Here is a 12,254-nt window from a genome sequence, read left to right on the forward strand (position 1 = left end):
TGCATTTTAACACTCTGAAGTAGTAGACACCAAAAAAATGCATAACATTAAAAAAAACACTTTTTTATCATCAGTGAACACAACGTTATGCAAATGAAAGAAAATAAAAACAGTGAGTATGATGTTAATAAGCTCAACTCAAATATAATTTGCATGTGTCCACTATACCCCAACATAAAACCCTAAAGAAACATCAACACAGAATGAGTGATCAATTTGTGTCGGGGGGGGGAAGTTCAGCATCTTTTGTTTTTTATGTTTTTTTTATTTTTTGACGTGAAAATGCCAATTATTCTTCTAACCCTTCCCAGCAATCAGGCAGCTGGTGGTAAATTCAATGTGTGAGTGTGTAAATTCAATGTGTGAGTAAAGCATTTAAAATGTGGCACGTTTGACGTGTTGTCTGTGACCATGACAGGTCCCTTGCTTTTTACGTCCCATTTTTCCACTGCCCCTTTCATCAGCTCGGCGACGTTACAGTATGGCTCTTATGGAAAACCAGTATCCAGTCCTCATTAATGACAGTCTGTCGTGTCTTGCGATTTCCAGCAGTACAGCACCATCCACACGAGTGGAGGTTGCGGCCGCATGCTTACTAGTACCTGGGACTGAGAACGTGTTCATCCTCCTCTTCCTCACTGCTGTCCTGGACCAAGAAAGCTCCTTTCCAAAATGGGTGTGACAGCAGCTCTGACCAGCCCAGCCTGGGAAGGCAGAGAACAAATTCAAATTTTATTTGTCACATACGTAGTCATGCACAGTATGACATGCAGTGAAATGCTTTAGTGACTGTACTGACAGCAGTATTGCAAATATTGCAAGTATACAATGAACCAATATACAAATATTGCATATTGTCTAACATAAAATATAAAAAAATGTGTAACAGGAAGGGTGAAGGTGTGCAAAGTAAAAAAGTGAAAAGTAAAATAAAAAATTTTGTGCAAGAGTAAAGCGTTTGTGCAAGTATTCTGGGGGGATCAAGTCCAGAAGAGATTGAAAATGAAAGTGGTGGAGTGTATTAGAGTTCTGCTCATCACCCTAGATGGGTCCGACCTCTAATACACTCCAGCACTTTCACAGTGACTATAATCCTTAAAACACCCTTCTATAGATTGTGTACAAATGTATTATTTAAATATTCCTTTCAGGTGACAGAGATGAAACTATGAAGCACCATTGGTTTACCTCTCTCGTGGATTTTTGTGCAGTAAACCTTCCAGCAGACTGTGAAACTCTACACTAGGCTCAGCACTGGAAGGTCCTACGACATTAAAACACACATAATCCAAGAGGAAGGAACACCGTAATTAGAATGACAACTACAGGACTGTATTTGTTAAACCCACCATTCTGCCGGGGAGGGGGGAGGTCTTTGTGTAAAATAAACTCCACCAGGTCCAAGCAGATGTCAGAGAAGAACGGTGGTTTTCCTTCAACACAAACACACACGCTGTAAGTGAAAGTGAAGTGATTGCATTACATCATTTACATTTACAGCATTTATCAGACGCCCTTATCCAGAGAGACTTACAGTCAGTAGTTACAGGGACAGTCCCCCACTGGAGCAACTTAAGGTTAAGTGTCTTGCTCAGGGACACAATGGTAGTAAGTGGGATTTGAACCTGGGTCTTCTGGTTCACAGGCAAGTGTCTTACCCACTAGGCTACTACCACCTAGACGTCATTGTGATACACAATTTTGATACACATTTCCTCCACTGTATATGTAACTCTCTATTTTTGCATATATTTTACGTTGTGTCTCTCTGTGTCTGTGTGATGTGGCAGTCACCACACAAACAATTTCCTCCGGGATAAATAAAGTTTTTCTGATTCCCACATTTGGGGAGTTTGAAGGAGGCGACTCTACTGAAGTTCAGTGGTAGAGCCTCAGCCTGGGAGGAACACATACTTGAGCATGAAACCTCCCCTGCCAGGTAAGCAAAATAGTGTCTGGTGGTTGTACAGCTCCCCTTCAGGTCATTTCTTCAGGAACGGTTTAGGGGGTTGTTATCTGCAAGGGCTCTGAAAGGTCCCCTGACATGAATTTTTTCCCTCCACACAAACTCTCACAAAGTGAAATTTTCATGACCTTTAAATTCCACGGAGACATGCTATGGTTAAAAAAAAGAAATAAATGTTGGCATCCAGAGAGCCCCACCTGTGAACATCTCATACAGTATGCAGCCTAGGGACCACAAGTCACTGGAGACACTGGTGTCACCCCCTCTCACAACCTCTGGGGCGCAGTACGTAGGCGATGCTACAGAAAAGAAAAGGAAAAAAGATTTAAATTTACATATAAATAAAGCAAGCAGAGACATGGATCCAAACATGGTATGGATATGCTGATATGCTCTTTTTTTTAACTTGTTTAAAGGGTCTCAGCAGGTTTAAGGAAGCCAAATGTAAGACTTTAAAAGATCTTTTTAAAGGCCACTTTCATCAAATTTAAGACCCTGCATTTTACCTTGGATGTGCTCTCTTATGTTGTTCTTGGGTATATTCGCTTGGTTCTCTTCACTTCCTGACTCCTCTGCGAAGGCCGATTCAAATAACTCATACAGATTCTCCCCTTCATCTTTGGCCAGGCAGAAGTTAGAATATTTCAGAGTGCCAGGACTGTCCAGTAAAATCTGAAATCAAGAAACACCCAGTGGCATTTCAGAAGATTATCAAGGTCATTTAAATAATGGATATGCAGCAAAAAACAGTGTTTGTATCTTGGAACACATAACATGGTTAATTATATATATGTTAAATTTTAGTCGGTATTACAAATAACAGTGCAGAGTGTTAATAATGATAGGAAGTTGAAAACAGAATCTGATGGGCGGCCAACGGAAATGCTGATGGAAGCTGCAGAATGGGGCAGGTGTTTCAAGTCCTTTCAAGTCCAGCAGGTACCTTGGATGGTTTGAGGTCTGACAGCACGATGCCGGACTCGTGTATGTGCTTCAGTCCTTTGATGAGGTCAGTGCCGAATGTCCTCACCACATCCTCACAGAGGCACTGGTCCTGACCAATCATTGCCTCCAGTGTCCCTCCTGAACAAGCCCGAAACCAATAAAAGAGTCTTTAGAACTCACGGCACATTTAACAACCTTTTAGAAGACATAGAGAGAACATGAACAATGAGGCTCAATAGAATTTAAAGTGCCAAAAACACTATCTAAAACAAAATCATTATTAAAAAACACATTCAATGTGTTTTTTTATTTTCATGACCCTTAACATGGTAGATTCTCACTGAAGGCATCAAAACTATGAATGAACACATGTGGAGTTATGTACATGTTTTATATTCTAGTTTCTTCAAAATAGCCGCCCTTTCCTCTGATTTCTGATTTTGCACACTCTTGCCATTCTCTCGATGAGCTTCAAGAGGTCGTCACCTGAAATGGAGTTCCCAGAGGTGTTTAGCACTCACCCCAAACCATCTGGATTGGGTTCAGGTCCAGTGACTGTGGAGGCCTCCACTTTTTGTTAAGTACAGAACTCCACATGTGTTCATTCATAGTTTTGATGCCTTCAGTGAGAGTAAATGGTCATGAAAATAAAAAAACACATCGAATGAGGTGTGTCCTGTACAGTACATTATTTCTTGCAAATCGTCATTGGCGTAGTTCAGTACTGGTTTGGACTGAGTGTAGATTCAGGACCTTCTCACCCATGCAGAGCTCCACCACCAGCCACAGATGGTTATTGGTCTCATACCACTCGTAGAAGGAGACCACGTTCCCATGCCTCAAGTCGTGGGTGAGACGAACCTGTGTCAGCAGCAGGCGGAGACAACAGATGGCGGGTGAGCGCCACTTATTCACCTTTTCTATGACTCTGCAGGTAAACGCACACGAGATGACACTTGGCCTCCTTACATGGTTCGTTAATTCAGCTCGCTTGCACTTTTCGGTGCAGATGATGGCCACAAACTGCAAGCTGCCTTTTCTTCGGCCTTTGTACACGACGGACTTGCTCCCTCTCCCAATCTCTTCATACAGAATGAAATTGTCCATCTGCAAAAGGCTGCACAGAAAACGACATTTCTATTTCTACTCGGCTGCCGCGTCTGACATGCGGGGACTTGGCTTTATTCCGCTAAAACAACTTCAAACGTGCGAGAAACACGTTCACCTCAACTTACCGAGAGGTGGGGAAAAATAAACTCCAGACAACTGCGGTGAAAAGTTCCTCCAAATTACCGAACAAAAAGGAGGCAAAACGCTGTTCCGTTGCCGGTGGAGGAGGCGCAGACCATCCCGGGGGGAGGAACACGTCAAATGTTCATTCGTGAAGTGCACAACTGTCAAGGTACGTAGTAAATGGGACAGATGTGCGCTTTAGCAAAATTAGTAATTGGTCTTTGTTTGAAATATTTGCCTTTCGAAAAAATATATATATATAAATCTTCTTTGACGGAAAATTCTCGGCCCCCTGTTTTTGGAACATTCCGCCGTTACTAGGCTACGGCGCGGGACGCGGGCAGAGGCGTGGCTCCCGCCATGCTGCCTTTGTGGTTGCCAGGTTGCGGGTTAATTGCTTAAAAATTACAGAAATAAATTGAGATAATAAAAAACAGCTAATGTTAAACTTTTACCGTCTTTTATTATTTAAATGGCATGATGCCCATATCCTTAGGTTGCTGTAAGGATAGTCAATAAAAAGGAAATGAAACGAGGCTGGTCCTGGACACGCTCCACCCCCTGGTGAGGACAGCACAGGATGCCCACTAGTTTGCCTACCAGGCCGGGACTGGAGTGGATAATGCCATCATCTACCGACAGCTCTCTCTGTGTCTGTGTGATGTGGCAGTATTTCCTCCGGGATAAATAAAGTTATTGTGATTCTGTGCACGAGGTACACTTTTTACGCGACACTCTCCTCTTCACTTTTAAAATAAGGCATGCAAATTCTTACGTGTTTAATTAATGCACGAGTAATATTAGATATGAATCGAGGACGAATCCCTCTGGAAAAATAAATAAAATGGTTCCAAGCTCATTCAACCACGCTTCTCAGATGGTACAAGCGAAGATCTCCACCTTTTACTAATCACTATTTCGATTATTAATAGAACACATATTTTTTCTCCTAGGTACTATACGTTTACATTAACATTTACATACATTTACATTTACATTTACATTTACATTTACAGCATTTATCAGACGCCCTTATCCAGAGCGACTTACAATCAGTAGTTACAGGGACAGTCTCCCTGGAGCAATTTAGGGTTAAGTGTCTTGCTCAGGGACACATTGGTAGTAAGTGGGATTCGAACCCGGGTCTTCTGGTTCATAGGCGAGTGTGTTACCCACTAGGCTACTACCACAACTGCTGAGAACGTTTACATCAGGAACATTGGAGAAAAACAACAAAAAGCATGGAGGCCTTGGTGAGCAGTGGGCAGCCATGACAGGCGCCTGGGGAGCAGTGTGTGGGGACGGTACCTTCAACAAGGGTTTCAAACAATCTGATTACGCGTTCGCTTCCTTACCTGCTAGGCCACCACTGCACCACTGAGGTTACACAAATGTGGCAAAGCAGGAACACAAAACTAAAAGTAAAAGTTTACTTTTTTTTTTTTCTAAATGTACTATTGAGCTGTTTGTTGCTCTGTGTGTTTTAAGTCTGACCAATCCAAGTTCCACATCCTTCTGGGAGATGATGATGTACTACAGTTCTTCATTTTGGATCATGTGTATTAAGTGTGATTCATTACATAATGTCCACTGCTCAAGGTTTTCAAAGTAAGATTCCTTCCACCATGTACCCCTCCTTCCTGCATCTATATGCCATATATAACACATTATAAGAACATGCACACAATTCTAAGTTGAATTTAATAAATGAATTTATATATATTCAGTGACCCCACATACCCCTCACTTTCCATGACGTGTCCAAGAGAGCACAACCGGATAATCGACCCATTAACCCAGGGTCATGGCCCCTACCATGTGTGAAGGAGTTTTTATATCTCACAGAACTCCTTATTAATTACAATAAAAGTTTATCAAACAACAAGAAAATGTAAAGACATTTTTTCAGTGTTAACAAAAACAATCATTTCGTCACACAGATAATTGAACAAATAATCAATATAATTCACCCCAGTAGTAATCCTCCATAATTCCCTTATACATGTCAGACACAGGTACAGATAACCAATATAAACCCAGAAAATAATACAAAATAAAAGGCAAACCACTTTTAGGGGAATAAATCGAGTGTAACCACACCACTCCAGCACACTTTGGATGTCAATGTATTGAATGCAAACACCACAAATGATACCATTGTATGTGTTTGTATAGTTTTCTCTTGTACCCTAAAAAAATAATAAAATAATAAAAAGAGAACAATTTTTTTTCTAGAACAACATTATGCCTGGAGATCTTTCGAGTGACATCACTTCCTGTACACAGATTTAGATCTTGCGATCACACCAATCATGGATAACCCAAAGGTAGGTCTGTCAGGGGAAACTATAGAACCTTGCTGAAATGGGTGATGTTAGTCACATGACTGGTTAAACCTCGACAGGAGCATCTTATAAATCCTGGTTGTTTAAAAAAATGATTATTTTGACAGATTATGAAGACTAACCCAGTGCAGTTTGACTCTAAGACACTTTGTGTGCCTGCCTACTCAGGTAATGAACTGCTGAGAACTTGTATGAAAGTGGTTATTGTGAAGTGTGGATATTTGTGTAAATTGTCTCCCACTCTGCTCAGCTGACAGGCTGGTGTGTTTGAGCCCGGACGAGTGGGAAGCGTATCTGCAGCAGGTGATGTTGGCTCTGGAGTTACCGGACAAAAGAGGCCCCGCCCCTCGTGCCAAACTCAACCTACTCAGCTACCTGTGCTGCTGCATCACTTCCAGCAACTGCCAACTCGCCACAAGGCTCATACACTCACCGCTGGTAGAGGAACACACACACAAACACACGCTCATTCGCACGCTTCTGTCAGTCTCTGGGGTCAGCTGGTTTGTTGCAGGGACACGTCATCTTCATCAGGATAAACACCAGTGTCAATTTGCCACGGGAGGCTGTTCTGATTGGCTCAGAGTGTTTTGGGTTGTTAATAGGGCCTCTCCTGTGGAGAAAGTGAGCTTTCTCCTCCCCTTCCTCTTCCTCGCTGTAATACACATTGTATAAAGAGTGTTTGATTTCTGAGCTCATTGCTGTGACGTTTGAGCAGCAGGTGGCACTGCAGGCTGGCAGTAGGGGGTAATCGGGTCAGAATGAAACACTCTCCTGCTGACCAGTGGTAGGGTCCAGCTCTCTGGCCATCGAGTAAGAAGGTTTCATCCTCGTGATTTCTTCGTCAGAGTTGTCTGAACAGAATGAAATGTACACGGTGGAAATATGGAATTCCGTTTACATTTCAAATTTGACTCACACAAGACTAAAGAAAAGCAATTATCAAAACATGAAATGCACAGCACCAGAGATCTGTCTTCGATATAAAATATTATCTCACAGTGTGGACTGGAGCTGTAACTCTGCTCAGAAATGAATTATAAAGATCAATTTTAGACTTCAAGGGCTATAAAATATGATCTCAGAGAGCTGTGACATGAATTATGATTTTCTGATGACTCTCGTTTGATTAACCCCTTTACCTGACATCTGAGAACGTGACCTCCTTAATAGTCCTATAGAATATGTAGCACCATTAAATACTGTTACCATCATACCAACATCTCTAAACAATGAGGCAGAAATGATCACGGCTTCAGGCCATTAACAGTTTATGCAGCTCCATGATTATGAAGTCATGTGTAATTAATGTTCATGCTTCCATTTACTCTTCTATTAAACTGAATTGATTTTTCTCCCCTTTCCCAGTTTCCACTGCTGACGCTACTGCTGCGGTCGGCGCCCAATTGGGATGTGTGAGTATGAGCTCCGTGTCCTGTTCTGTCTCATTTCTTCAGTACACCTGCATACTGTACACTACAGGGCCTTTAGGTGTTGACCTTTCCTCTCTGCTTTATTGATCAGTGTTCATTTACAGCATTTATCAGACGCCCTTATTCAGAATGACTTATTCACTTCAGATCCCTTTTAAAATAAAAAGTAATAAGGTTTTGTAAAAATCCTACACCCTGAATAAAATTGTCCCCATTGTTATCATGTTTTTTTTTATACGTATAGTATAGACCTATAGGTCCAGTATATAAATGAAATTTTCTTCTTTTGTTCTTTTCGATATCTGAGAGTAGATGATTAAAGATTATTCTGTGTGTGTGTGTGTGTGTTATTTTTAATTTACATTTACAGCATTTATCAAATTATACCTGTGTGTGTGTGTGTGTGTGCGTGCGAGTGTGAAACTGCATTGGTTTTAAAATTTTAACACAAATACAGGACCAAAATGAACACAAATGGGAAATGTCTGTTCCATACAGGCTGCAGTAGTAGCGGTCCGTCTGCAGCCACTCGCATTATCGGTTTTGACCACTAGGTGTCACAGCTGCCCTCCTCTGATTGGTCCAGTATCTTAAAAAAAATCTTTTTTTTTTTTTTATTCTATTGGCTTTGAAACTCTTGAAATCCAATGTTGTCAAAAGCCATCAGCCAAGTCACCTGCAGGATCCCTGGAAAAGCATCCGGCGCAGCCGCCTGTCCCGAACGCGCCCAAACACGTCTCCAAAAGCATTAACAAAGCATCAAAGGGCTGGGTGCGCTGCACTGTATTCAATCATTTCACCAAACAAGCGTTTGAAGTGGAATCCACTCTCCTGCCTGGGATCTGAGGCTTATGCTGGGTTTCCAGGTGGTGGTCCCTCACCTTCCTTCCTGACACTGACACAGGGCGCGAGAGAGAAAGCGGAAAACAAAATGGCAGTCGGTGGCGCGATGGAGTGGCGCTTTTTTTTCTTTCTTTCCTGCATGCGGAGCAATGGCCGCTTTTCGACGCTCTCTTTCTGTAAGGTGTCATGGTGTGGCGTGGACTGTGACGCCTCGAGCTCCGGGTTTTACCATGGCTGCTCTGCAGGGGGTCCAGGGCTCGGCAGAGCGCCTGTGCAGTCGTGGCCATTTTCGTCCGCGGAGTCTCTCTTTGTTGCTCGGCCGGGCTCTTCTGCACCGCCTGCGCCTGTACTCTTCGCTCTTGAAGTACAATAGCGGCGTGTCGGGGCTGAAAGGGCGGGGTTCTGCGGTGACTCGGGGTCTCGTCGCACAAATGCCTTTCATCTGCCCAGAGAGAACATCTGTACAAAGTGTGGCACTAATTCACTGTCATGGTAACAACAATATATAGCTATAAATAGCCCAGAACTCAGGGCTTCAGACGTAGAACAAGGGGACGCGAGGGACAGGAAGAAGGAGGAGGCACAGGTGGACAAGAGAGAAAAGTTTTGTACAAACTCGCTCTTCTGCTGTCAGCCCCACCTTTTAAGTTCTGGGATAATTACAACTTTTAACAGGGAGTTTCCAATGTTCCTCGAACCCATCCCTCTCACTACCGCTGATCCTTCTCTTTCACAATATAGGCACAGTGGATTTCATCAGGATTTCTTTGAAAACAAACTGTGTGACCTTGGAGTTTACTACATACACTGACCTGGCAAAAATGGTTTTGCGCTGATAATATTTCGACTTTAGGTCATGAAAATGTAGAAAAGAAACAAAGTAAATGAAGATTTCAATGAATGGAGGGCAAAATCCTCAGAGTAACGTGGTAGCACACACATCAGACTTAAAATAAACCAGTAGCCGGACTTAGTTTCCCACACAAACCAAAAGAACTCTCTTCTAGGGTTCACCTAAAACCGGAATTGGGTGTAATAGAGCGAGCGGTGTTACCAGATTTGTTTTTCCGGGCCATTTGGCAGGAATGGCACAAGCAGGGCGGTGCTTCGCTGTGTCTGCTTTCAGGCCAGGCCAAAAGAGGTACTGCAAAATCCGTTGGTATGTCTTGGTCACTCCCATGTGTCCTGCAAACTCAAGGTCATGACATGCCCCAGGAAGAACTTTTCTGGAACCACCATTTGACAAATGACGTTCCACCCAGTCTACTGACCACTTACTAAATAACAACCCATTCTCCCACCAAAAAAAAAGGAACTGTCCAGTTTCTTCGACTTCGATCTTCCTGCAGATATAGCCGCAGGAAATCGCGAGCAAGCCGAGTATTTACTGACACTCAGATGTGACAGTGGGGAGGTGACATCACAGACATCATCGGGGCAGGCAAAACATTCACCAAGGGCGAGGTGAGCGATAGGTTGGATAAATCATCTGGGACCAGGAGAGCCTGTTATAAACCACTAGAATCCTCAACCACAGAAGAATGAAACGTATTATTGAAGGAGTTTGGCCTATTACAGATCTACTGAGGTTCCTGACACAGGATGTGGCATGGCTGACGCGCTCGATGTAACATCGCTAAACTCTCCGGTTCCATTATATACAGAATTAATTGAATCTATTACAATTAACATAAAGATGAATAAAAGGCACAACATTTGTTTGAACAGAATAAAGATTATGATATTGTTTAAATATATGAGTTTTAAAGGATAATGTTGAAGAATCATGTTGAAATACGACTGGAAATATTTCAGAAAAATACACTGAATTACAAGCCTTGTAGGCTTTAAGAGAACAGCGTGCCATTGTAGATTTAACATGTAAATAATTACATGATTTTAATAATAACTAGAAGCCAAAATTCCAGGGGAAATTTTGATGGGTCTGTCCGGGCATTGGTCACAGCTGCGGGCATGGGATTTGTAAAATGGGGCTTCTTTACTGTGGTAAGTTTTATTTTACAAATCCGTTGTTTCTTTACGTTTGACGGTCTTCGCGTGGCGGTCTTTAACGTTCTTTAATGTTCTTTTTTGCCATTCTCAGCACAATAATAAATGGTCTGTCTTCCTGACAGACCCAATAAATAAATTAATTTTTTCGCGCATTTACACTTTTTTGTTTTCCCAAATTTGTGCATGATCCGTAAGTCAGACGGCGATAAACCATACGTCAAATCATCGGCCATGGCGAGATCTACGAGACGACATCAAAATCTTCTTTGAATATCAAAACGTCTGGACACAAACTCCAAAAAAGTCCAATTTTGGGCTAGAATAATAAACGCGTTCCGAAAACGCTTTTTGGCTAATTGCGCGCGGACCGTAAATCCGGCCGAGCCGAGCCATACGTCAAACTGTGCGATTTGATATGAGAGTCGTGTGTGTGCTGTGAAGCGTTTCATTGCAAATTCTTGGAAACCAGATTTTTTCACACTTTTAATGTTTTGGACGTGATTTGTGGCCCTCCTGTAATCCCCAACGAAGCAACCAATATGTCATTGTGGTTTTTTTGTGCGTCTCACGGCCTTAGCGTGGCAGCCACAAATGCGAGACATGGCCTTTTTGGCCTTCTTCCCTATTTCCCATGTTTTCCTGACCACTGTTGGCGGTAGCAACACATCCAATATGTCAGATCGTGTGTCACACACACACACACTGCAAAAAAATGCTTTTCTAACTTAGTAGTTTTGTCCTGATTTCAGTCCAAATCTCTAAAAAACCTTAAATCAAGATACATTTACTAGATACATGAAATAGAATAAGAAATTATGTCTTGTTTTCTGATAAAACATCCCATATTACATGATTGTTTGTTTAAAACAAGCAAAATTATCTGCCAATGGGGTAAGACAACTAATCTTAATGAGATATAATCTCAAACAGAAGTTTTAAGCATCACTTAATTTTCTCATGCCGTTTTTCTTGTCTAGTAATCTTGATTTTAGATTTTTTAGATATTTGGACTGGAAACGAGACAAAATTACTAGGTAAGAAAAGCTTTTTTTGCAGTGTATCTATACATGACAACAGACTGAAAAATGAATGGTCCAAAAAAGGCAAGTGAATAAAAACATGTATTTAGTCTTTTAATGCAAAATAACTATAGCACCCCTGCTTTACTACTGTTATTAACGCGCTAACGCTAACTTGTCATGCTTGTCAAACTGGATGACGGGTAAACATTTACATTTACAGCATTTATCAGAAACCCTTATCCAGAGCGACAATCAGTAGTTACAGGGACAGTCCCCCTGGAGCAACTTAGGGTTAAGTGTCTTGCTCAGGGACACAATAGGCGAGTCGTCCACGCGGAGACGCAGAGAACAGTCCGAACGCTGTTCCATCACCCCTCCACACCTGTAGGTGGCGCTGTAAGTCCCCGTCTAGTTCTCCTCCGCGGCGAGTTAAACACCAGGACCAGGGACATTA

At 42.2% G+C, this 12,254-nt stretch overlaps 2 protein-coding genes and 1 pseudogene across 2 annotated transcripts in view; 1 reads left to right on the forward strand and 2 right to left on the reverse strand.

Moving 5' to 3' along the window:
* The window catches only part of ulk4 (unc-51 like kinase 4), a 40,269-nt gene extending 36,027 nt beyond the window's left edge, over positions 1 to 4,242 (reverse strand). The window contains exons 1-9 of the mRNA XM_028982119.1: positions 4,147 to 4,242; positions 3,881 to 4,028; positions 3,673 to 3,772; positions 2,910 to 3,049; positions 2,473 to 2,638; positions 2,164 to 2,265; positions 1,350 to 1,433; positions 1,189 to 1,264; positions 603 to 704 (exon numbers count right to left, since the gene is read on the reverse strand). Coding sequence (XP_028837952.1) covers positions 603 to 704; positions 1,189 to 1,264; positions 1,350 to 1,433; positions 2,164 to 2,265; positions 2,473 to 2,638; positions 2,910 to 3,049; positions 3,673 to 3,772; positions 3,881 to 4,018 — 908 coding nt within the window. The 5' untranslated portion in view covers positions 4,019 to 4,028; positions 4,147 to 4,242. The remainder of the gene's footprint in view (positions 1 to 602; positions 705 to 1,188; positions 1,265 to 1,349; positions 1,434 to 2,163; positions 2,266 to 2,472; positions 2,639 to 2,909; positions 3,050 to 3,672; positions 3,773 to 3,880; positions 4,029 to 4,146) is intronic.
* Positions 1,797 to 1,947, reverse strand: LOC114791367 (uncharacterized; annotated as a pseudogene).
* A 2,184-nt stretch (positions 4,243 to 6,426) lies between the features above and the next one.
* LOC114789812 (serine/threonine-protein kinase ULK4-like) overlaps positions 6,427 to 12,254 on the forward strand; it is a gene marked incomplete at its 5' end in the record, with an annotated part of 32,028 nt that continues 26,200 nt past the window's right edge. The window contains 4 exons of the mRNA XM_028979213.1: positions 6,427 to 6,471; positions 6,597 to 6,657; positions 6,740 to 6,927; positions 7,858 to 7,904. Coding sequence (XP_028835046.1) covers positions 6,427 to 6,471; positions 6,597 to 6,657; positions 6,740 to 6,927; positions 7,858 to 7,904 — 341 coding nt within the window. The remainder of the gene's footprint in view (positions 6,472 to 6,596; positions 6,658 to 6,739; positions 6,928 to 7,857; positions 7,905 to 12,254) is intronic.

The sequence above is a fragment of the Denticeps clupeoides genome, chromosome 5 (assembly GCF_900700375.1).
Source record: "Denticeps clupeoides chromosome 5, fDenClu1.1, whole genome shotgun sequence".
NCBI classification, from domain to species: Eukaryota; Metazoa; Chordata; class Actinopteri; order Clupeiformes; family Denticipitidae; genus Denticeps; species Denticeps clupeoides.